We start from the raw sequence: 26,750 nt of genomic DNA on the forward strand, positions 1-26,750 counted from the left end.
TAAAGAATTATGATTTATGCTTCTTACTTTTATAGCTTTGCAATTACTTACTGTTGGTCCTCTACATTTTCTTGGAAAGCAAAGATGACCGAGTTTGTTCCCTGAAGTCTTTCTGTTCTCTTTATTTATTAATTGAGAGAAAAGAGCAAATACATTTCTTACTGTAAGGCCATCACAAGTAGATTGTTGATGAGAAAATGAGAAAAATAATAGGAATACTTAGTAGGAACCAAAGTACCTAGTATCTGAAGAACATATTCAGTAATGTTCACAGAGAAAAAGAGCATGTGCAATTATGCAGTAAACAGTGTTTCAGGGAGACTTATCCAGAATGATTTATACTCACTTTGGATAAACTGAGTTCTGGAAGAAATCAAAATAAGGACACATATAAAGCAATATTCATTACCTGGATAATACCCTCTTTTTTCCCTTTCTCTTTCTCTTGTCTATGCCCTTGCCCATCTCTACAAAGCATCAGTCTATACATCTGAAGGACAATGAGAGCTTGCTTTTTAAGAAAAAAAAAAAATAATATATGCTCTAAATTTTTTCAAACCTGCTTCATTTACTCACCTTGTTAAATGCAGTCTACAGTTAAATTGAATAGGCAGAAGCTACCCTGCAACTTCTTCAATAAATGCACTTTAAAAAGCAAAATAAATCAATCATTCAATCCATCAAATAAAACCTGCAGAAATTCTGTTGTTTGAAGTAATGACCTGAAATAGACAGGCTTTAAAATTTTTTGTGCTAACAAGGTAAACGGACAAGTTTAGAATAAGCCTTTTTCATACAGACAAGTTGAAATGGTAATACATCTATCTTGGTCTTAAAATTAGGAGTAATATTTTTAATTGCTTTTTGATAGTTCTTGTAACAATTTTTATTGTAAAAAGTGAGCATATCCATCTAAATATTAAAAAATACCCTCAAGGATTCTAAAGTAAACTGTTGTCTTGTAGTCTGAGTTAGCAGACCTCATATGAAGCACAGACATTTTTTTTTTCAATTTGAGAGCTGTCACACAAGTACAAGGTATGAAATTTCTTATGTTTCCAAAATGCCAGTAAATTTGAATTCTGCAAAACAGTAAATAAGGGATTTTGAATAACATATTAAACATTGTCAGCTGTCACATTATGTGACCTGTTAATATAATGTAACCAAGTATAGTAATCTTATTTTTAAGTGATGTAAATTCTGATAGGTTTCTTGCTGCTTTTGTAAATAGTCACTATAAAATACTCTTAGCAGTGCATTTGTCATTTTTGTACATGTTCTTAGAATATACATTTTAGAAAGAAAAAAAAGAATGCTACAAATATCACAAAGATTTGAAGATTAACAGCAAAAATATCAATAATGACATGTCTTTAAACCACTTATAACATGCTTTAGTATTTCACATGGAATGCTGAATAAATAAGCAGCATATTATATCATAAAGCACTGTGAAATTTTAAATATTTTTCTAGGTCTTGGATTTTACTTAGGCATTCATGTTTTGGGTAAGTTTGAATTAAATATTCTCTGTGTATAACTAGAAAAAAAAATAAATGTTCTGTTACAGGTACATTCCCACCTGCTCAGTCCCTTGTATAATAAGGATGTGAATGTGATTCCCACTAGCTATTTTTATTTGGTTTCTGTATCATAAAATCACAAAACAACTTAGCTATAAAAACAAAGCCAAAACCCCAAACCAATATATACATAGGGTAGAGGCATCCTGTGTCTTTTTAAGACAATGAATTTTTTAAAGGTTTGCTTAAAAAATACAATATAACAATTGGCAATAGCTATTCAGATGGAAGATTTAAAACGGTTTTATTCTGGGACTGGGCAGATGGGTGATTTGTATTAGATTTGTGTTTTGCTTTTGGGTGTGTTTTTATTCCTACTAGATTTTAGTGCCTCATTTCCAGACACTGCTGTCTGCATTTTTGTAGACAATGCTAATTCTCTAGCAGATTGCACTTTACTGTTGAATTTTAGAACACTAAAATGATAAGGAGAATAGGTAATTTTAACTAGGTGAAGTTAGTTGTTGTTGCCATTATAAATATCACTAGTAAAGGCTGAGGAAGAAAAAAGAAAATATCACTAAAAAAGGCTGAAAAAATATTGACCATGCATTTATTAAAAAAAAATATATATGGTCACGTTTGGGATATGTGTCTTAATGTCTTGCCTTTCTTCATGCTCCACTTTTACAGCTTCTAGTAATTTTCAAATTTCTATATTTCCCTTTTCTTATTTAATTAGCTAAATATCACAGTAGGTAATTAAAATTGTTTGATATGTTTGAATATCAAAACATGTAATCCACTTGAGTGACAGAATGATAATTTTCCTCTACCTTTGCCCAGAAGGATACAGGTATTCTGTCAGGCATATTGTACACATTAAGCACCTTCAGATACATTATTTGTTAGGTTTACATACTTATTCCAAATCCTGTGATCTTGACCTTCTGGTTAATTTGGTAATACAGGCACAGCCCCTCTAAAACAGACCTGTTGCCTCCTTATGACTGTGGTAGATTCCTTTATCCTTCATGCAACAGAATAAAAAAAGAGCAATATATAAATTAAATACTCTTCTCAAAAATATTTCTAAAATTATTCTGGAAAATAATTGATTTAGAGAACTATTTTTTTAACTACATATTAACCTTCTTTTGATTACAGTTACAGAACTATAATCAAAGTTTATAGTTCAAAGTGTAGGGGCATGTTAATAGTTATTAAATGCAGTTTTTTATATTAGCAACTATCAAATAAGGACTATGATGCATTTGTTCTTTTTTCCCTTATATTCTTGTCATGTAAGCAAGAAAAATATAGGACATGATGTGTATTTTTATTATAGTATTTCATTTGATAGTGTTACAGTTGGTATTTTTCACATGAAAACAGCAGCATTTGTCATTATAAAATGAATAAATAACTAGAAACTAAGATTAACATAATTTCATATTCTTAGTTATCTAATGGTAAGAATAAGATTTTGATTAAATAATAAAGTATAATGTACTAAAAAACCATGTATACACATATTTATATGCATTTGCATATACATATACCTAGATATAAAATAATTATACATACAGTAGTATAGACACACGTAGCATGCTAACTTTGTCTAACTATTCTCCATGGAAGCTGCAACTTAGTGATCAGCCAGCTAATGGTACTGAAACACCTGTGTTCCCTTTCCTCACAGCATCAATGAAAAGCTTTTGTTATGGGAGGAATAGAGAAGGAGATATAAACCCATGCCATTGTATAAATTGCAGAGTCACTCACAGCCTGGATACTGTGTGTACTTCTTGTCCTGTTGTGTTAGTAAAGGAAAAATAGTCATTAAAAAGACTTGGGAAAGGGCAACAAGGATGACTAAAAGTTTATGTTGGCTTCTGAAGGAGGAAGGACTGGGAAACAAGAAACCTTTACCCTAGAAAGGAAGAGGTATAGAGCAATGTGGCAGTGGCCCACAAAAATAAGGAATGCTTGGCTTGGAATCATATTTTCATTCTCTTTTTCCACACTAAATATAGGATAAAGCTGGCAGCAGTTAAAATTTTAAAAGAGGGAGATATTCCTCCATGCAACAGATAAGACCTGTGGGTCAGTTTGCTGTACCATCTTGGCACAGGACAGCTGATATGGGCAGGGATCTGTGGAGATTGCCTAGGTAAAGCCCCCTCCTCAGAGGAAAAGTTTATATATAGTTCAAGGGAAGATGGTACAAGTAGACACTCACTGACTTTTACTGAACAAATGAAAACAGGCTCAGGAAAACTCCCATTTCAGAGAACATAAGAAAGTACTGGAGGACAAATAACGTGTACATTTCACTTTTTTTCCTGGCAATCCCCTTATGGCCACTGCTGGAAATAGCATACAGGGTTCTATGGTTCTTAGATTGAATCCATACACACTCCTAATATACATACACACAATGCAAACACTAAAATATTCATGCTTCACTAAGTACTAGGTAGTCAATTATGAAATCAGCTAAATCCATCTTGTTATCTACATATAAATGGAGTGGCATCTGTTGTCATAGACGAAACAGAGTGTACTGCATATATATTCATAGTTCATATAAATGTGAGAACCTATTGTTTTATGACTTTAAGCCAGTTTTAAGAGATTCTAATGGTCCAGTGATGTTGCTTCTTCCATATTAAAAAATTACTTGTTCAATTAGCAATCTTCTAGCAGAAGCAGGCTTTTTCTGTTACCCAGCATACAAGACCTGAGTAAGCCTCAAAACAAATACTTTACTATTAAATAACTTTTTGAGTTGATGGGGGCACACAGCTCTGTAAATTTCCCCATGTTAAGTCTTTTGAAATAGAGGAGAACTTTTTGCATATTGCCTGGAGGTATACAGTAGACATGAACAATTCCAAAGAATAGCTCTATTTCCTTTGGGGTAAAAGACTGAATGTGCAGTACTGATAAATCACATTTCTGATTAAAAATACTTAACAAATACTAAACAAGTTTGATTCTGAAAAATAATTTTTTTGATACAGTTGCCTAGGTTGCCCTTCAAGACTGCACTTCTAAGGTGTGAGAGGATGGATTGTGAGACAAGAGATAGTGCTGAAGGCAACCTCGCCCCTGAGGAGTTGCAGCTGCACTAATTACCAAAGAGTAGGAACAGCCTTGACCTCAGCAGGTCACAGTAAGGATGGGTGTTATAAAGGAGTGGGTTAGGTGATTGAGAGGAGAGCTGGAGTTGTCTGGTTGTGCTGCTGTGAGGAGTAAGGATCGGGTGGTTATGATAGGGACAGTTAGGGTTAGGTGGTTGTGTGGAAGGAAGAGAAAAGGAGTCAGAGTTGTGAGAAGCTGCCCATGGGAACTCACAGAGAGAAGGTATGGAATTTTTGCAGTAGGATGATAAAGTGTTGGTGACAGTCAGTTCCCATCCACTGTCGATTGGTGCCAAGCACTGATGCTGACACTAAAGTCCTCCCACAACTGTTTGCTTCATACCAGTAGTATATTGTTTATCTTATACAAGCTCTAAGACAAACCATTATACATTACCATTTCTTATATGCTGTCTGCATACCACTGCCACAGGATAATACATCTTCCAGACTCCAGTTTTTTGTTCATACAGTCTTGCCATGCTTGAATTGTTTTAATCTCTTTCCTAGATCCCTGTAGAGGTCCTAGCTAATTATGAGAACTGCTGCTCCTTACTCAAACAGATCAAGAAAATTAGAGCACATGGGCACTCAAAACAAGATGTTCTAAAATCTAAACCCAGCTTCCTTATCAGTAGAATAGAAGAATAGGTAGGTAGATATCATAATGAATGTTTAAAAATAATTGCATTTTATTTGGAGGAAATGTAGAATAACAATTCTATTTTAGAGTTTTTTCCTAAGATCTCATGAGCTGAAGAAAGAAAAAAATTCACATTTTTTGATCAGTAATTCTGTTGATCAACTATTCACACTTACCTGTCTTGAGTATAAAATAATCTTGTAAAGACACTGCCAAAAAAAGCTTCAGTACTGAAAAAATATGTAGTCAAATAGATTAAAAAAAAAATTGATTTAAAAAGCACTAATCCTCCTTTGTGAATCAAAATATAGAATTAAACTTACTTGTGGTGGTACGCATCTGTCAGACCCACAAACAATAATACATTAAATTATACAAAGCACATATGTTCCACCACCATTTACAAACCACATATAGTGCTGAAAAAGTCCAATGAAGCTATAATATTCAAGAATATAATCTAAGGCAAGACCTGTCATAGGACTGCTGACATTTTTTTCACCTGATCAGGCCGAAAGCACTACACAGATAATCCTTCCAAGAGTCTATGAATTCTGAACCTAATCAGCAGGAAGTACTGGAAATGAACATTTGAAAAAGGTCAATGCAAGAATTAGACGGGAAGGAAGAATATTTTTTCTCATTATTATGCCTATATTTTGAAATCCCAAGCTAAACATACTTAATGGTCAGGGACTAAAGGATGTAGAAGTGGAGATGTAAACAGTTTCTATTCCCCAGAATATTTGGAGCATTCCATGAAAAGGCTTTGGCATTCCTATTACATATTCATTATATCAATCATATGATTATTGGATTAAATTGTCTTCTGAAAGGTCCCCTGAGCCCAATGTTATCTTTATTATTAATTTGCTGATTCATGCAGTGTTTATTGTTGTGGCAGCCAGCACCTTTAACTGAGAAGACTGAAATACAAAGGAAGGTTGGTGGGCAGCTTTTCAGATGGTAATCTGTTTCCTGAAGCACTGCTTCAGTGGCAATCTGCCCAGGATAGAACTGAATTACAACTCCCAGCATCCCTCTCATTTCCAATGAGTTGTTTTATTTTTAAACCAAGGGTTTGAAGATGGAAAGATATTTCAGATAACACACAATTCAAAGACTATCTCAAAGGGTATTTTTCATATTAATTTCACAAGGAGCCTGTAGGGTTGTTCATGTAATTGATTCATATGTAATTCAAGGAAAATTGAAGTGTTCATTGTACTACTGAGTAAAATATCACATACATCATAGATGAAACTGGCAGTGGTGCTCACAGTTAAGACAACCTGACACTTGCCCATTATTGGACCATTTTCACAACTTCCTATTTTTTGATCTGCCAGCCACAAAACTGAAACATCCCAAGACATCCCAAGTCTTTCAAACAAGAAGACTCCAAGCAATACTGGATTAAAGTCCTTTTGCTGCCCATTCCACAGTATATAACAGGCATTAGGACTCATTATTTATTTGAATGTTTGTGTTGTTTTGCTACAGTAGGAAATATTTCTCCTTTATTTTTTCTGAATTCCACTTTTCTATCCTCCATATAACTCCTATCCTTCAGTTTGTACATGAGCAATGTTCAGACTGCTTAAAACGTAAATGGAAGGGTACAAAAGGAGTCGGGTTCACATTGTAACATTCACAGCACAATAGCAAATCTGACTTTATGATCTTTTTATGTTTCTTACTTCTATTTGTAGACATTACTTGGAACTGTAGCACCTGCTGAATGATAAGAAAGGGAATTATGTCTGTTTTCTAAAGCATATCAATATATGAGAGGAAATCAGCTGAAAAAAGTCCTTTCCCTGGACCCCATCAGAAGAGACTTATATCAAATATGTCACTTCTTTTTTCAGGATCACAACTGTATCTTACATCAACCTACCTTACTGTAGTATTATAACACTCATGAAAACCTTTGTAATCTTGGCAACACTAAAAATTCGGATTATAATTCCCTTCAAGTTCCCTGAATGTGGTTCCATGAAGTCCTCCTGATGGTCAATGCTGGGGTCAGAAGCACTTACAAGGTAAATATCCTTAAAATGTTTGGTGTAAAATCTCAAGCAGAAAAGGGAAACAATATAGCCAATTTCATTTAATTCAGAGGATTCATCTGTGAAAGATGAAAGGGTGCTGCAGTACTTAAGCTTGAAAAAAGGAGTCTAGAGTGGGCAAGAGCTGGGAAAAGAAACAGGAGACTGCACAGGATTGAATTTTCAAATTTGCCATCAAATAATGAGCGAAACAGGTTATGAGACATCTGAGTCACAACAGAAGTCTTTGTGCAGATAGTAACCCACTGCAGAATCAAGAGAGTGTGAATTACTTTAGCATGTATTGAAAGCTCTAAGCTAAACCATGATATTTTTTGAGTTGTCATGAGATAAACACTATTTAATATCTTCATCAATGACATAGATAGTGGGATTAAGGGCACGTTCAGCCAGTTTCCATATGACACTAAACTGAGTGCTGCAGCTGATTCACTGGAGTATGGTACCCAGAGGGACCTTAAACATGTGATTTGATAGGAGAAGATATTTATGTTTCTGTTTTAAGAATGTTTATGAAATAAGTTCTCAGTATTTAATATTTCTACAAATGTAGCAATTGAAAAGGGACTTGGATATTAAGATATGACATAATAATGTAAAAAGTTTATAAATTAGCCTAATTTTAAACCCATATTAAAAGTATGCAAGATATAAAATTGCATGCATTTAGGCAGAAGTCTAACAGCTGGAGAATGATGATGATGGATCTTAAAACGTTGTTTTGGATATGTGTCTGTGCACATATAGTATGTAAATTACCTGTCATCTAAATTTGATTGCAAGTTCATTTTTCCTTTGAGTATAAAACACAGGAGTACCTACATAACAGTAACATAATAATTTTAAATATTTTAGGGTCACTTTATGTTAGACATTTCCACACATGTTAAGCAATGAATGGTTTAAGATAACAATATTTTTGACCACAAGATTGTGCACCAAATCCATTTGAGTTCATATAGTGCACATGGTATCAGTACTGCCCTGAAATATTAGCAAACCAATGTGTATTAAGTTAAGCAATTATATGACAGTGTTCATACTAACCTGCAATGAAACGTTCTTCCAGGTCCATCAACACATACACCTCCATTGTAACAAAGAACTGAGTTCAGTGTGGACTCACTGCAAACATCAATATCAACTTCACAAAACCTGCCAGTGTAGCCACTCAGGCAAACACAAACAAATGCATTGATGGCATCTTGACAAGAACCACCATTAATGCAGGGAGCAGATTCACATTCCTGAGAAGAGAAATAATAATACATTGAATACACATCTTTAAAGCTTATTAATTACTCATTCAGCTCAACAAGAGCAAGAGACTGAATCTGGAGATTAGAAAAAGTATCTAACATTTTGTTGTCTGCAAAAGAAAAATTTACACTTTGACACAACTTTTTTAATGATTACAACTCATACTCACTATGCTTGTTCCTACTCATTAATCTTGCAGATATGCAGATATAGCTTTATATAGGCAGTCTTACAACCAAAAGTATGCAATCCCAATTATGATTAAATTTTTAAAGCATGTTTTTTGAGCCACAGTCCTACAATTATTTCTTCTAATTTTTTACATTAGGGGCTACTGCTGTGGAAGAAACACAGTAGTAAGGCGATTATGGACAAAATATAGAATTACTTATATAGATAAGTATATAACTGCAAACAAGCCTCTTATCAGCATTTCCTGATAAATGTTTTCTCATTATCAATTAATGACTAATATTGCAAATAGAAACATGTTTATGTGTTCACATAACAATTTCCTTTGATAAGGTTAATATAAAAATCATCAAATTCAAACCAGACAAATTAGCAGCAAGTTAATATTTCTCCAGAATTACAGGAGAGTTTAGTTAGTGCAATAGACAGTGCAAGGAACGTGTGTTTGCCCTTGATCACAGAAATGTAGTTTTTATCTGTGTCCCAAAGGAGTTGTATTTTGCAGCTGCAACCCAAATAGTCTAGCTAAATCCAGTATTTTAAATTTATTTTCACATTGCTATAACTTTAGAAGGTTTAATTCTTTAAGGATGTCCAAGGGCTCTCACATTTCCTGCAGGTACTACAGTAGCTTTGCCAGAATGTAAATGCAGATACCCATGGGGAATTGTGAGAAAACAGCTTATTTTCCTATAAGCTCTCCAGCTGGGTGTATATATGATGATTTATTAGTGAGCATTACATAAGCTAATTGAATTATATATCCCACAGGAAGATGGAGATCGCCCTACAGACTGCCAAAATCTCTGTGTCTGTGTTCTAGAAGTAGTCTTTTGCTATATTAGTTACTTTTTTTTTTTTTATGGCAGACAGTAGTGTTCTTTTTTGTTAAAAAAAATCTCAATTCTCATTTCCAACTCTCTTATTTTTTTTCTATTCCATTAATTTGTCCACTCTTCTTAATTGTTATTCACTTCTACTCCACACTACAAACCCAAAATTTATTTATTCTCATTAGCAGAATAAATTAAATCTTCATTAATTAATGTATCAAATTTTTACTTAATTATGATTCAGAAGTTAAACAAAAAATACTGAAATCATTAAAGTAACTAAGGATAAATTCAAAGCTCAGAATAAAGTTCATAATTCACTATCACAGTTGTACCAAGTTTTGAACAAAACCTTTTTATTTTCTTCTGTGAAATGTTCTTTTAAGAACATTGTTCTTTTAAGAATTTACAGTAAGATAAACGTCAGACATTTTGTAGGAAAGAAATCACACCTATCACTTGCATTGACATCAGTGCATCTTGATGTGCTGCAGTTAAGTTTGTCATTAGACTTGCAAAAAACCAGAGTACACTATTACCAGAGACGTGTTAGTCTGCACTGCTCTTAACTCATTCAAGAAAATTTTGTCAGCATAAAGACAGAACTATGTTAAAAATGCCACAAATAACTTTATCCCAAAGTTGATGAGCTACCACACTACCACCAAATGCTGTAGCTTGTAGTCTAAAGAACAAGAACATGAGATGACAAACTGAAGTCACAACACAACTGTTACCAAGTTTTGCTTATCTTAGATCCCACCAGAGACTGATTTTACAGCATGATGTTAGGAAATAGTTGGCTCTGCGGAAAATTCCCAGCTACCCTGATTATTGAAGACAAGTTCATTGAAACACCAATGCTATTTTCATTTCGTCTTCCTTTATATAAGAGGAGATTGAATCTTAACTATGACCCCTAATCAGAGAGCTGCCAAATCAGAGCAACGATAGGGACTCAGTCCTAGAAATGCTGTCTCTCATGTTGTCTCTCTTCTTCAGTACAGTAGGAGAAAAATACTTTCTTGGTCACTTCAGTTGCCCAGTTCCCAAGAATAATATTCACAAACATGGGTCATTTTAGCTTTTCCAAAATATAAATTTGTTTATATATAGGAGTGTCACAATTACCAACTTATTTATACTTAAATTTGTAGTTTCTTATTTTCATGGAATCTTTTCAATCTTTACTAAATCTGGAACTTTAATTTTAACAGGAATTGAAGAATACATAATTTTTAAGATTCAGAAACAAAATTTTGATCTGATAGCAAACCTCTTAAGTATTTGTGCAACTTCTACCAACAGTTTGCTAGCAATAAATATTTAGAAACAAGCAAACAAACAAACAAAAAAGGAACCAAAACCAGACACAAAAAAACTACCCAAAAACTAAAAAACCAATCAACCAAAAATAGACCACCACAAGAATAATACCAAAATTAAACTCCTCCCAAAAGGCACAAAATTACTTTCAGCTCTGAGTTGGACTTTTCAGCAGAATTATTCCATTTAGAAAGCAGAGAACATGCTAAGACCTCCAGGGCCCACTGAGCAGTCATAACACTGAGAGGTCACAAGGCAACAACGTAGCTTCGGCTCCCAACTTGTTTTCTTCTTCAGGACTTTCTACAGATGTCCAGTACTCCTTTTAATTACTATTCTCTAAGATTTCTTCATTTTTTTTCAAGCCCTACTTTCATTTTTAGTTTTCTCTGAGAACACTGAAAGTCTCATTGTATGATGGGGCACCTTCGGCTAGACCAGCTGTGAGCAGGAGGCAGTGGCAGTGCTGGGTGCAGCTAAGCCCACAGCCAGGGCAGTGGCAACATGTTTAGGAAGTGTATAAAAATATGTGGAAAAGCATTGGAGACAGGAGTGAGGAACAAGTGTGAAAAAAAGCCTTGAAGGTAGAAAGATCAGAGTAGAAGAATGGGGACGCAGTGTCCACCAGGGGATCCCTGGGAAGATCCTCAAGAAGACCATCATGAAGCAGGTTGGCTCCTTCTAGCCCACAAAGGACCACACAGGAGCACGTGGCCACACTGCCCATGCGTGACCATCACACCACAGCAGGTAGATGTGCCCTAAAGGAGGTTGCAGGCCATGGGAGAGCCCATGGGAGAGCTCCTGGCAGGAGCTGCAGCCCCTTGAGAGGAGACTCTGCAGAAACATGTTTTATGGCAGGTTGGAAGGAAAGTATTCCAGTTTTTCATTAACAGTAATTTAAATTATTCTTTCCTGGGCTGAATCTGTTTTTCTTGTGACAATAATCAGTGACCATGACCAATCTCTCTGTCCTTATCGTGACCCACAAGCTTCTCTTCTTATTTCCTCACTCTTTCCTGATAAGGAAAGTGCAGGAGTGGCTGTGTGGATGTGTGGCAGCCAGAAAAAGGGAGCTCACCACACCTGGGTGTTCATAGGCTGTAAGACTTTCTTTTCTGTCCAATCAGAGCAAGTAACCTGTACAAATGGAGCTGTAATGCCTAGCTTTCCTGTGGCCATCATTGCCCCTTTCCCCTTTCTGTTTCAATTGTTCCATTCAAGGGTAGCTTCACTCAAATCAGGGCTACAGCCACACACAGACAAGGAAACCAGGACAGAAAAGCTACTCCTATGACCTTATCTTCTCATCTTCTTGTTCTGAAGGGGTTTGTTGCTTGCACTGTCCCCAAAATGCCCCACCCTTATTGACTTCAGTTGAAGTGCTCTGCTTATTCCCAAACCTTATTCACATGTGTAAGAGATGCCCAGCACTCGCACTTTACAGCATACCAGTACTCTCCTTCCCAGTTTATCTTTCAAAACAGGGATGGCTTTTATAAGTTCCAATGCAAATAAAATAAATGATTTCACAAAATAAAAGTTATGCAATTGTAATAATTTGTATAGAGTTTTTATCAACTCTTCACTAGTATGACACACTTTATTCTCATCCAAATATCTTTTGAATTTTCTTACAGCTGACCTCCAAGGAGTGAAGCATGAGGCATTTCTTATTCTGAGTTTTTTGGGTTTTTGGTTTTGTTTTTTTTTTCTGTGAAGAATGGACTTTCTCCATTTTGGAGATATCCTAACATGGAATCCTTTGAGTTTATATGTTGTTAACCAGCAATGAACTTGAAAAAGATTTTAAAATTATAATGGGCAAGCTGTCAACATGAACTCTCTATGGAAAAATTGGCTAATTCTACCCTTAAGTCTGCAGAGAGGGGAACGAAGACTTACACTTTGACTTACCAAGACAGGTGATTATTTCTCTTTTTATGGTTAGTGGAAACTGAGACATTGTGCCAAGTTCTAGAATCTGTTTATTACAAAGCATGTAAAAAATGTAAACTATAACATGATTTAAGTACTAGAAAAAATACTTCGCAATGAGTTAAATCTAAGAAAAATAGCAATAGAATTTTTAGGATAGAATTCTTTTTCAAAACCATTATTTCATCATATATATAATTTTCACATTATACTGATGAAAATATAGTAGATAATGGTTAAGCATTATTAGACAAATTTATGGAGTATAGATCTGTTTCTAGCTATTAAAAGCAATAATGTGAGTTCTTTTCTATAAGTAGTTCCAGAATTCTTGATAGCTCTATGAGTGTTCTCAGGTTTACATAATCAACAAAAAAAATTGAGAGAGAGAAAGAAAATGGCAATACACAGTAATTTTCACAAAAAACTATTATAAATTGAGTATTTAACTCCCAGAGAAAGTCAGCATGGAAATAACCACTGAGATTCCCCAAATCCAGATATATCCAGCAAGAGATAAGGTTCAACTTGACTACTGAAGATCAGTCACTGTAAAACTGCTAAATGTTGATCTTCCACCTCATTATGTTTTAAAAGAAAGGCTTGAGGCATATCTAAAACATTCTCCAGGCAAATAAAAGTTAAATACAAGTATTAATTTCCATGGAGATGTAAGTGAATGGAAAATACATACTTCTAACAGGAGAATAGAATGGAGATATTCTGGATTTATTTTTCCTAAACTGTGTTTACAGTAAATGCAAGTCCTTATTGATTTTTCTAGCATAGCAAGGCAATTAAAAATCAAGGCAAAAAAGTGGAAGAATACTGAGATTTCTAGTTATGCAGCTCCTTTAAAGTCATACAAGATCCACTACATTTATTACAGTGCAATAATTTATCATTTCTTTGTATTTCCTGTTCTCTGAATGTCATGGTGTAGGAAATCTTGTTTTTACTAGGAAGAAAATGACTGTCCCTTAGGAGAGTCCACCTTGGCATGGCACAGTTCACTGGTTCTTCTGGCAGGGAATTATTCTGAAGCTGGGACTCTTAACAAGTGACCTAGAAAGGCACTTTGCTCAAGGCATACTACTTCCATATCCAAATCTGTCGGTCAATACTGACATCTGTCTTTGGAAGTGAAGTTATTCTGTCTAAAAAAACCCAACTTTCTACATATTTCATTATATTATCATCAGATTCACAATCCATAGCTTGAAACAGTTCTAAGGGAACACAATTTGGCAAAGTAATAAGAATAGTGAAAATACACTATTTTTAAAAATAACATGTCTGTTAAACACTGCTTCTTAAAAAAAAAAAAAAAAAAAGGTGTAATTTGGAAGTTTGGATTTTTAAAAATTATTTTCCAGCAGAAAGAGCTATTTTCCATTAGTCTGCCTTGGAAATGCTGATTAGAAATAAAAAAATATGTCTAACTAATCTTTAAAATATATTTCTATAAAAGTCATTCAATGCAAAAAAAAAGTAAATATAGACTTATTTTTATTTAAGTGAAATTTTGCTTTGTATCAGAAAGGTAATTATAAAGTGGAATAATTCTTAAGAGAGCTCATTCAAATCCACTATGGTGATTTCCGGGGGAGTTAAGGGGAGAAAAGAAAGGGATAAGAAAGGAATTTAAATATATATATTGCACCACTAAAGAGCATGCTTCCATTCACTTAATGATAGGACAACACTAGTCTCAGGTCAAAATTGAAAGTTTTTAATAAGCAAGAGCCATGTGGCTAAGGGTTTGGAATGAAATAAAAAAATAAAGCATGCAGAAAGTAAAAAAGTCTGTAAATAAATGCTTTAGAAACTAATTCATGTTTTAAAACAAAGTTTTTTACATACAGAATATAATATGCATATGGTTTTAATGCATGCTGAATCTAGATTTTGAAAAAAACCATCTAATTTTACAGTGTATATACTTTGGGTTAAATCTCAATAGTACTGATGCCATATAAAAGTGTGACATTTATATTGAGACCTTTAGATGACTGGTCCAGATATATTTCTATTTGATGTTTAACAAAACTATAAATAAAGTGTGTTTTTCTAACAAGTAAAATTATTACACTTTTTTTACAGTCAATATAATCATGTATCCATTTTGTTTAATTATTTACTTCCAAAAACTTTTTATTTTGGTAGATTGAATATACAACATCTTGAGGACTGATCAGGGAAAATTTGGGTTGAGCTTTCAGAATGTTGGTTTTGTCCTAAATAATTCAAAAGGAGTTCAAAACTATAAGAATGTTTTGCCTTGAAATTTTGTGTTATGAGCACAAGGAGAATAGAAAAAAATAATGAAAATAAATCTAATTTTGAGACAATAATACAAAATACAAAACAGGGTCATACTGGATCAGGCCAGTGCTCCATCTGGCCCAGTATTCTGTCTATAGTAGTAATGGAGGAAAAGCCACTTTAGCAAAATCTATGCCCCATGCATCCTCCCTTTAGCAGGCAGAACCATCTAATCAGACAGGATAAACTGTATTTCCCTGATTGATTCATTTAGCATTCATTTATGAACTTGGTGCTTAAGTTTTCTTAACCTACCAAGAGATAAGATAAGACTCCTCAGCCTTTGGGGCAGCAAGTTCTAGGTGTTCTCTGCTTCCTCTGAAAGAAAGTAGTTTGGTTTCTTCCATATATATTTCTTTTTATTTTTATCATGTACCCCCAAGTGTCTGTTGCTCACTACAGAATTTGGGGAAGTGATTTTCCATTTATCTTCCTCTGCAGTGGTTTTCTAAATCTTAATTACATTTCCTTCTGATTCCCCCTATTTAAAGGGAACAGTTTCCAGCCTTTAAATAACTCCTTATATGTCAGCTAGGCAATTCACATATTTGCTGCTCTCTGTAGCTTCTACCTGTGCTCCTTAAGGTGCAAGGTCCAAAACTGTGCACATTAACCAATCTATGAGCCCACCTTGGTTTTACGCAGCAGGGAAATCATGTCCTCTGTCCTGTTCCTCATACTTTTCCTGATTATGTCCAGCAAGTTTTTTGATATGCTTTGCTGTGGCTGTAGATTGAGACAATGACTTCACTGTCAATATTTGTTCCAAATCTTCTTTCCTGAATTGTAACTGACAGCTGCATTCAGTCGAGGCTGAATTCAATGAGGATATTTCTCCCTAGAATATTACTTTACACTGAAGATTATCTGCCACCTTTTCCCTCTTTCAATTCTGTGAGGTCCTTCTGGCATTTGTCAAATGCAAAGAATTCACTAAGCTTCTCTCAAACCCTGTTTGAGTGCACATTTTTGCACTTTCACCATCAAACAATCCCACCTATTCCCTGCTTCCAGACTTTTATAAGTTAGAGTGCCCTTTTAAAGACACTTTCAAATTTTTGGTTTAGGTTTTTGAAGTTCCTACCAACATTTGAATTAATATGTTTTGAAAACTTTTCTATTCTTTCCATGTATCCAAGCTCTCCATTTATTAAAATATAATTTTTTTCCTTGTGACAGTCTTAAGTTTCCTTCTTAAGCCAGGCAGGGGCTTTGAACCACTTTGCATTCTTCAGCTATAGCACACATTTTACCTGGGCTTTTAACAATATTTGTTTAATAGCTGTTAATATGCTTGTAGGCCTCACTTTTACAAAGTTTATTTTCCTGAAACTGAATATAATAATTTAATATTCCTGAGCTTTAGGCTATACTCTCTTGCTAGAGTATCTGTCATGCAAGAGCATACTATGATATCAGTCAATAGGATTCTCTCATGTCAAAGATTATAAATATACCTGTCAGTTGAATGTCCTCAGAGGGTTTAGCACTTTGGGGGTTAAACTCCTCTTCAACATTCTTGTAGGTCTCACCCATTTCTTTTCTTCACTAGTCTATATTATCTATTTTTCCTATTATTTTCTATTTAAAATACTCTAATTCAGTCACTCTGACTTAAAATAAACTTCCTATGTCATAGCCAGATGTCTCTGAAGTATTACACACACTGAAATTGCCCCATGGGTCTGCAATTACAGATATTGTGTTTTGCAGAATAAAGTGGGTATCTCTTCCTACTCTTAGATTTACCTATCTGCATCTTGTGCATAAACCACATTATTTTTTTTTGCTATGTTAATCTTAGTTTAGCTTCTTTCAAGAAATTACTTACTTTATCAAATGCTTTTTAAACTAGTAAGCAATAGGTAAAAATACTCAGGAGTGTGAAAAATCTCAGAGAGACCTGAAAAGCATCCACCTTATCTGAGGGTCTTTGTACACCCATCAATGTTGGCAATACCCATGTCTTCTGTCCAGTCTGGCTGATCCTGATGAATAAATATTTATTTGTTTGAAGTAGCCTCGGCATGTGCATAAGCTGTGGTGCCTTTGCACAGAAAATTAGCTGACTTTCCTGATTTACCACTTGTTTATATCTTTTATGAAAATAGAGAGGAAAGATTGGTAAAACCAGATAAAACAAATCTAGGATGCAGTCAGATCACAGCTTTCTATCAGATACAAGCCAAAACAACAACAAGATGAATATTCTCCTGTGTAAAGACTCAAAATGCTTTTTGCTTCTTTTTTGACAGGATGAGCCATCTTAACTGAGCATGGAAGAAGCACGTTTGTCAATCATGTCTCATACCTCATAGTAAAGAAACAAGTCAAAAAAAGTAAGAAGCAATGTCTAACCATAATTGCTATTACTGCACATATTATTATTCTATGTTTATCAGAGAGGAAGGATCAATTTTCCGTTATGTACATTCATTTTATAATTTCAAAAATACACAAATGTCAAAGGAAATAATGTGTATTGAAATTGATTCATATAGTGCATATATTTTTACTGTTCCTTGTTTTTGAGTTAATTCCATAAATGAAAAAGCAATGAAAACTGCAGTAGATAGAGAAGTTCCAATATACACACTCCGTAAGTGATATGCAAAAGTTATAGGCCAAAACTATAAAGATATATAGTGCTTATTTTGTACCTAAAAGTATTAGACTACTAGATAAAGCTTTGAAGTGTATTTTCTTGAGAACTGATGAAAAAATCCAGGGTAAAAAAGTAAAGAAAAAAGATCCAAGCATGCCTGGGGAAATACATATACACACATAAAAATTATTTTTAAACTGGTTATTTGAATCATCTTAGTTGCTGACCTTGTAATGGCCACCCAGCCATTCTCTCACTCTCCCTCCTCCTACATGACAAGGAAAGAAAAGAAGATGACAAAGCTCCTAGATTGACAAGGACAGAGAGATAACTTACCATTTACTGTAACAATCAGGAAAATCAGACTTAACATGGGTAAAATAATAACTTACATTCAACTAGAAACAGACCAATGAGAAACAGAAAGAAAACATAAATCCACACTCCACTTCTTCCCAGGCTCATCACTCTATTTCAAAATGTTCTACTTCCTCATTTCACCCTGAAAAGTTTAGATGGGGGAGGAGAGAGGGATCTTAGTTCACACCAGCTCCTCTCTGGTGCTCCTTCTTTCTCCCACTTTTCTCCCACTTCAGAGTGGGTCCTCTTTATGTGCTACAGGATGAAATTGCTCCTGCATGGGCTTCTCTCTGTGCATCACAGTTCTTGCCTACAACCTGCTCCTGTTGGGGCACTCCATGGGCTGCAACACTCAGGCAATATTCACATGTTGCAGCTTGGAGTCTTATGTGGTCTGCAGTGCAGATGTCTGCTCTGGCATAGTTCTCTCCACGAATAACTGCCAAATACCTGCTCCATCATGATTGTCTTCAGCAGCTACAGCTCCAACAATCTCTGCTGCAGCATCTCAAGCTCCTCTTCCCTCTCCTCCTTCAATGGCGTTGGATACTGCCTGGTTGTTTCTCACAATTCTTTCCCCCCTCACTCCTTTCTCTGCTGAACAGTGTTTTCTGCTTTTTCCTAAATATGTTTCTACAAAGGTGCCATCATCTTAAGTGAGAGGCTCAGCTCTTCCCTGCAGTTGGTTGGGTGGAGCTGACTCAAATGGGTTGTTTCCACCATGGAGCAGCCCCTGGGTTGTTGTCACAAAAGCCACTTCTGCAGACCCCCTTCTAAAGAGAATCTTGGCTACTGCACCAAATTAAATTGCATAGCCCTTAGTGTAAAAAAGTGTACTTTCAAGTCACGAAAGAAAATAAAGAAAATTATATATATGTATATATATATATTATGTGTGTATATATATATATATATATATGATTAAATCATTACTATTTTTAAAATGAAAGTGGACAAAGCTACTCTAGAAAAAAAAAAATTACATAGCATAAGCTACTATGATTATTGCTTTATGCATACCCCAACATAGTCAGAAAGCCTAGCTGATCACTGTAAGAGTTGCATAGGTCTGACACTGCTCACAGCCTCACTGGCACTTAAAATATATCTTTCATGTGTATCTTTTATGTTGATTATAGATTCACATAGATATGATATATGTCTGAACAGCATGTATGCAATGATAGAACCTTTAAAATATGACATTTGCAGCATAGTGTAATGTGGGAATCATACTGCATGCAAATTGAAAGACTATCAAAAAATGAAGTTGTTACTCTGACAGACTTATCTGTCAAAGGTAGATGTATATTGTTTCTTCCTATGAGTTTCTAATCTATGCATTTTCAAACATCTCGCTATGAAATATGATTATGTTTTGAATATAATTTTATGATGTTTCTATAGGTCATTTAATCTCTTGTTCTCTTCAAATGGAAAAAAGTGTAAATCATGGATGCTTCAGAAGAAAATATTACCCAAGAGTATTCTGTATTAGCATTTGCAACAGCTGATAAACATACAGATTTGCAATATCATATCTTATCATATCATGATGGGCATTCTGTAGAGCTGGATTACTTATTTTCTGTCTTTTTCTTTCTGTAAAAGAGTTTGGAAGCTAATATACCGGCAAGAATTACACCTTATGTGAGACTTTCACATATTTTCAACAGAAGAATTATGGACCATACTTCCTTTATGTAATATGACACATTTTTAGTTATATAGTACTTCAAGCTGTAAATAAAAATTATGAAATGTCCCTGCATTCATACATAAGTTAAAAAAGAAGTTTCTATAACATTTTGGAATGTTTTTTTGACAACTCAGTAGCGCAATATTAGAAGCCAGATAGCCTGAAGGAAGGTTCATGACAAAATTTCTCATGCCAGTTTTTCTCATGAGACCTAATACATTTGAAAGGATCATATCCCAAGATCATATTAAACTCCATTTGGCAGAAAACCTAAAAGTCTAAATCAGTTCAATATTTTCTGCAAAGTGTAGTCAATATTGTAAACTCTGTTCATTGTTCTTCCAGATGTATTCACCTTCTACAAATTGTTTTGCTGACCCTGGGAATCTACACAGCACAGACTTATATATATGGATCCGTTTTTGACCACAACCATTCCCCATGAGAACATGAAATTATTAATGAACTTCAGAGGACTAAGTGGGCAGTGTATTTAGTACCCCATGGTTTTATACCATAGAATTCTATTACTGCATGGTTTTCAAATTTAAAGACAAGTCATGGCAACTCTCAGTGTAGAACATTGTACCTTGAGGTTTACTATTCAAATATGCAGCTAAACTGCAGCAAATGAGACTTAAACACACAAATTAGGTAATATACTATTCATCCCAAACCGAGGGACAAATGATATTCAGGTAATGTCAGCTTAGCTTTCCAGATTTATCATTCACACTTCACTTTTAAACTTCTTTCGACATTTTGTTAAGGGTCTTTTCTAATGCACTGTCATGTAAGCAAAGAAATGCACTTTTCAGAATGGATTTTAGACAACTGAATTTCTGTCATACATTTTCTAGATACTGGCTTCAGAGGTTAACTAAATAAAGATAAGTTTCAATTTCATATCACCCTTTCCTCTATAATTAAAAAAAATTTTGAAAACATACATTAATATTTATCTCACATCTTGAGCTGGTCCATCCGGGTTCACAAGAGCATTGATACCCATCAATGAGATCTATGCATCTGAAATACAAAAGAGTCCTATTTAGCTCTTTAGTTATAGTTCCAGATTCATCACTAGCAGTATCATTCCATGCATTTCAAAATAGTGGTCTGATGTAACGTACTATAATCCATGGTACTTTTCAATAGTTTTATAATGGATTTCAAATGTGCATATTGTGGGCACTGAGGCATTTTGTAAGGATTTTGATTGTCACATTAGAAGAAATCTTCTCATTTCAACTGTTGGCAAGTAACAGCTAAAGATTTTCTCTTAAGTATATTAAACACTAATTAATCCCCACTTACTGAATACTAGTTATGGTAATGAACAAAAATGCAGGAGAAATTGAGATAATGTCACTATATTACATTAGATTAAGCAGGCAGCATCTGTCATCTTTAAGTGTGCTTATACTCTTACTTTATGGAAGAACATAATTAAAAGCATATTTATCAAACTTCCCATATCATTAAGTCTTGAATATTGTTAGTTAGGTACATTATCATGGAGAAAATAATAGTTAAATAAAAATAGGCACCTTCCATGAAGACAAGGATTTGGCAAGCATTCATTAATATTTATTTCGCAGTTTGTTCCAATGAAACCTTGCTTACAGTGACACTTGTAGGAACTGATGCCATCAATGCAACTTCCATTGTTGAGGCAAGGAGAAGACATACATTCATCTGTATTTACTTCACACCTATTACCTGTTTAAAAATCCAGAAAATGCAATTAAATGTTAAATTCTAAACTCAAACAAACTAACACAATATTTATTAATATCAATATTTTCACATAATTGATTTTAGTTACATAGATTGTTCATATAGTTCATGATAGTCATCAATAAAAATATCTATCTGGAATTACCTATAGTGTAAATACCAAAAGGATAGTTATATTGACATACATCATGAAAAATGACAAATATAAAGTGATGACCTCTGTTTGATATTTGATTATTTGAGTGCTGCTTGAGAAGATTAAAAATTCAAGATACCAATTTATGAGAATTGAGTAGTTTGAAAAAATGAAAAGGAAGAACACAGAATTTTGTGGAGCAATAAAGTTAAATATTTTCTACCTGGAAAATAAAAACAAATGCATGATAAAAAAGCAATTGGTTGCTGAGAACATACTAAAAAATGGAAAATAATAATAAATTAGCATGCTATACTAATTTACACATGATATAGAAAAAAAGAAAAAGAAATTTGGTCTTTCTCTGGGAGCTGAAAATTTTTTATCCTTTTGAAAATAGAAAAAAAGGAGAGAAAAGGAGAGATTTCCTTTCAGAATTGCTCAGCAGCACCTAGTTCCCATGTTCAAGTCAATTTTGGTATCAAATATTATAATACTACTGACAACTACTTGTGACCATTCCATGAGATTTCATAATAGACAGATGTGACTCAAAATATCAATTAATAGGTTTATCATATGAATAACCAATAATTAAGTCAATTATATATATTAAGAAAAAATCTATAGCAGAAATCTAAGGAATGAAAATTAACAAATTAAACATGAACAGAAATACTAAAAAGCATATTAAGGAGCATATTCCAGTTACAGAAAGAAAATAAATTATTTGTTAAATAATTTCATACAAATCTAAAAATACACTTAAAAATAGTAACTGACTGTAAAGAAGAAGTACTCATTTTGTCACACTGACATTAATCTTGTGAAAGGCATAAGGTTCTTTCAACATAATTTTAGCATTGTCTCATTCAGTCTCTTATGAGTAAATAATCTGTTAAGAAAAGTTTCCTCTGAGTTGTGCATGGAAAACTAGGGCTGAAAAGGTCACTGATCTTGTTTTTGTTGATTTCATCTTAAGTAAGATTTATTATAACTTAGTGACTAATGCCAGAGATGTAGGTTTTCTATTTTTATTGTACTTTGTGTCAGTAACAGACTTATTTCAGGCAATTATTTCACCTATATCAAGTCAAATTCAATTGGTGGTGATTGGACTGCAGTAAATTTTAAAGGTTGCCACCTATTTTGAAGTATCTTATCCTTTGTTTAGACAAGATTTGATTTTGACTACAGAGACCTTTACAAGATAAGATTAGACCATGTAAAACAAAGTAATTAAAACAATTAAAGTTTAATTTCCTTGGTTTAAAACTTTGACAACCTTTGTTTTCATTAAATATCAATTAGGGACCTTGGATACATATACATGGCTCTTGAGAACTATATTTTCCCATTTAATTTAAAAGGGAATACGAGAACCAGAGGTATAAAATATAAAAACATCACCTGTAGCTTGTACTGTTATTTAGATATTTGAACTTTAGATTGAAGCATGATTTCTTTCTTTTCTTCATTTGAAGGAACATGATACTGATACTTTCTTTTTCCCCAGTCTTAGGCTCTACTTGGGTTTCCCTTTATAACTTTCCTGCTCCTAGCAGGAAAGGCTGCCAGCAGTAGCCTGGGAGTGGTGCTCAGACACCCCAGACCCTCAAAATCCCCCATGCACACAGAGGGCCATGGTTTGCCAGGCAGTGACAGGTGGGGAGTGTCACCCTCTCTCCAGTGGGACCATCCCAGAGCTGAAGCTGGAACAGAACAGGCAACAGCCACTGGCCCCAGCACAGGGATTAAGCCAGAAACTTGATAAGCCATGGCAAGGCTGAGCCTTTGCACTGCTGGATTAGTGCACAGCTGGGGCATCCCCATGCTGAAGGCAGAAATATTTACTAAAATGCAAAATGAAGTAATCAAGCCACACCTAAAGATATAGCAGTTAAGAATTAAGATTTAGTTGACAGTTGAATAAACTTACAAAAAGGGATATAGAACAAGATAAACCTGAAACCGTGCAAGTAAGTCTATTAATTCATGTCTGAATATAGGAAACATCATAAGAAAATTAACATAGTTGTCAATATTTCCAGAGGAAGCAACATCGCAGTGTCACACTATAGCCGGGCAAGCTGCAAAGATCAATTGAATAATTCAATATGAAAGATATAAAGTACATTTACAACTTACACAAAGCTCAAATATCATGGAATCACAAAAGAATAGACTGGCATTATGTTATGTAGTGCTCCTTTGGGGTGTTCTCACACCACAACTTAGCTCAACTCAACATTAGAGCTGCTTAAATGTTCCTTTGTCTCAGTATTTGTAGCAGAGCAATTTGTGTGGAAATTGAGGTTTCAATCCCTTGGGCCTTGGTAACTCTTATAAAATAGAGACTCCTTTAAAGCACGCACAATGACATACTGAAATATATTCAAAAATCTCTCCAGTTACACTGGATGAAAAGTACAAAGACTCTCCTAGTTAGCAATAATAGGGAACAACTCTAACAGCTCTGGAGCTCTTAGGAGTGTATGTTACTTATCATGATTTTAGCATGGTTTTGACACTGTCTCTCACAATATTCCTGTACACAAGTTAGGGCTTTATAGTCTGGAAAGGTGGACAGGGAGATTAGTAAATGTTGGTAGTGGTGAATTGATCATATTATATCAGAAGGCCTGTTAAAAAAAGCATACCTTCAAGTCTGCCACAAGACTTAGAACACTGGAAAGCTTAAGTTTGATCTTTAGTCATAAAACCTGAAGAAAACTTTGCATGCTGCAGATTCTTCCATGTCTTTTGTCACAAAGTCTCACACCCTACTGAGAAATAGGTCCACTTTTTTATTGGCTTTCATTTTGCTCCCAAACTATATATAAAAGGCTTCCTTATGGCTTTGCACATTTTCTCTATTCCCAGCTCTAATTTAGCTTTTCCTTGCCCAATTTCAATTCTATACACTTGGGCAATGACAAAATATTCCTCCTAAGTAGCCCATCCCTGGCTTCCTCTCTGCATCTGAGCTCAGTCAGGTGTTTCCTATTCTTCCTGTTGGCCATACCTTCTTGAACACTCTCTTCCATGAACAAGAAGGAGAATGAATGAAGCAAACCTGCCACCAGACTAAGACTTAACTGTTTAAAGTATGTCTTAAGGCTCTACTTCATAGGCCATAAGTCACTTTGAGAGGAAAAAGAATGTTTGTGTGCTGACCTTAGCTCCCATGAAAGACAGCTAGCAGTCCTGACTTGTCACTTCAAGCCAAATACTCAATGAGTTTGCACCTTACTGTTCTGGGTTCTTTCTGCCTAGGAAGTCTCTGTTGAATAAATAAGCTCAAGAAGTCCAGCAAAAGTGCCCCCTCCTTTCCTCACAAATCAAATACAGCACAGACATTACAGCACTTCTCAGGAAAATGCACAAAGCAAATTTGTGTCATTCTTATGGTGTATTCACCATACCTAAAGTTTCTACAGTTCTCCAAACTTATGTAAATACTCTAATATTAAAACTAAAATACAGACACCACAAATTCTACATTTAGCACAGAAATGCAGATCTATCAGTCTGCATGTTGAATTTGTTCTCATGTGCCAGCCAGTTTTGACCTCTTTATGTGTAAGCTGCCTCTTGCTTTAATATCTCAAGGAGCAGGTCACTAGATTCCTCCTGTCTGACTAAATAAGTGATCACTTCAGTTAGAAGTGTAGTTACTCTTCTTCCATTGGATATCAATGGCAAGAAATGCAATGAGGCTTGAGGAGTGCAGATGCAATCACTACCAGAGCTGACTGGCAGTACAAAGCTGTAAAAGCAGCTGGGAAGGTCAAAAAGACAAAGTAAACTGTTCTCCCTTTTAACTGATTAGATTTTGTATGACTTTTTTGTTGGGTGAACCTATTGTATAAAAAGTGAAGCAGTTTCCCTTGTCACATAGATAAGATGAACAGCAGGGTCTGAGGTTGATGATAAGGAAGACTGGACCTCAAAACTGACATAAAAGATAAAATACAAGCTGAGTTATTTAAACCAAGATTTTGACTTCATTTAACATATAACTTAAGTACACACTTAGTCACTTCCACATGTCAGTTTGTACTCATAGGGAAGATAAGAAAGAGATCTTTGCTTAACAGAATAACTATTTAAAGCTACAGAGTAATTACTGCTCTGCAGAAATGACTGAATTCACTGACTTTGCGGCACTTAGTCATTTTTTGGCATGTTTTGGATGATAGCCAGTAATTGGCCATTTGAATGAGAATTTTGAATTTGTATAGCTCATTTTAACACACATTCTATTTTAGCTACTGAAATCTTATTTTTAATATTGACTGGAGGTGAGAAAGTGTTGATGGAGGAGCTTCAAGGCACCTTCTGTGAGAAGAGATCAGGGATTGCCTCATGACAGACACAGTCCCCTCTTTTAGTTTATAAACATTCCCCCATGTTCTATCCCTCTGTACACACTTCAAGGCTGCTATAAAGTCTCCCTGGTGCCTTTTCTTCTCCAGGCTTAACAGCCCTAACCTTTTTGGCCTGTTTCCACAGGAGAGATGTTCCAATCCTCTCACCATTTTTGTGACCCTTCTCTGGACTTATTCCAAAGTGTCTGTGTTGTACTTGTGCTGGGACACCTGAGCTAGACAGGTGCAGGAGCAAAGCAGAGAGGGAAAATCACCTCCCTCAGCCTGCTGGCCACATTGCTTTTGCTACAGTCCACAATATGGGTGGCTTTCTGGGCTGCAAGTGCACACTGCCATGCTATGCCTGACTCCTTGTCAAACAATAGTTCCAGTTTGGGATTATCCAGACCCACATGCAAGACCTTGCACTTGGCCTTGTTGAGCTTCATGAGGTTCCCACAGGTCCATCTCTCCAGTGTGGCAAGGGCCTCTGGATGCATCTCTTCCCTCCAGTAAATCAGCTGAAGCACACGGCTTGGTGTCATTGGCAAACTTACTGAGGGTGCACTCAATGTTACT

At 34.9% G+C, this 26,750-nt stretch overlaps 1 protein-coding gene across 1 annotated transcript in view; it reads right to left on the reverse strand.

Moving 5' to 3' along the window:
- LOC110468097 (protein eyes shut homolog) overlaps positions 1 to 26,750 on the reverse strand; it is a 386,727-nt gene that overhangs the window by 124,918 nt on the left and 235,059 nt on the right. Inside the window, exons 22-24 of the mRNA XM_085574727.1 lie at positions 21,476 to 21,647; positions 20,876 to 20,954; positions 8,435 to 8,634 (exon numbers count right to left, since the gene is read on the reverse strand). Coding sequence (XP_085430853.1) covers positions 8,435 to 8,634; positions 20,876 to 20,954; positions 21,476 to 21,647 — 451 coding nt within the window. The remainder of the gene's footprint in view (positions 1 to 8,434; positions 8,635 to 20,875; positions 20,955 to 21,475; positions 21,648 to 26,750) is intronic.

Source organism: Lonchura striata, chromosome 3, assembly GCF_050655825.1.
Source record: "Lonchura striata isolate lonStrDom1 chromosome 3, ASM5065582v1, whole genome shotgun sequence".
In the NCBI taxonomy this organism is placed as follows: domain Eukaryota; kingdom Metazoa; phylum Chordata; class Aves; order Passeriformes; family Estrildidae; genus Lonchura; species Lonchura striata.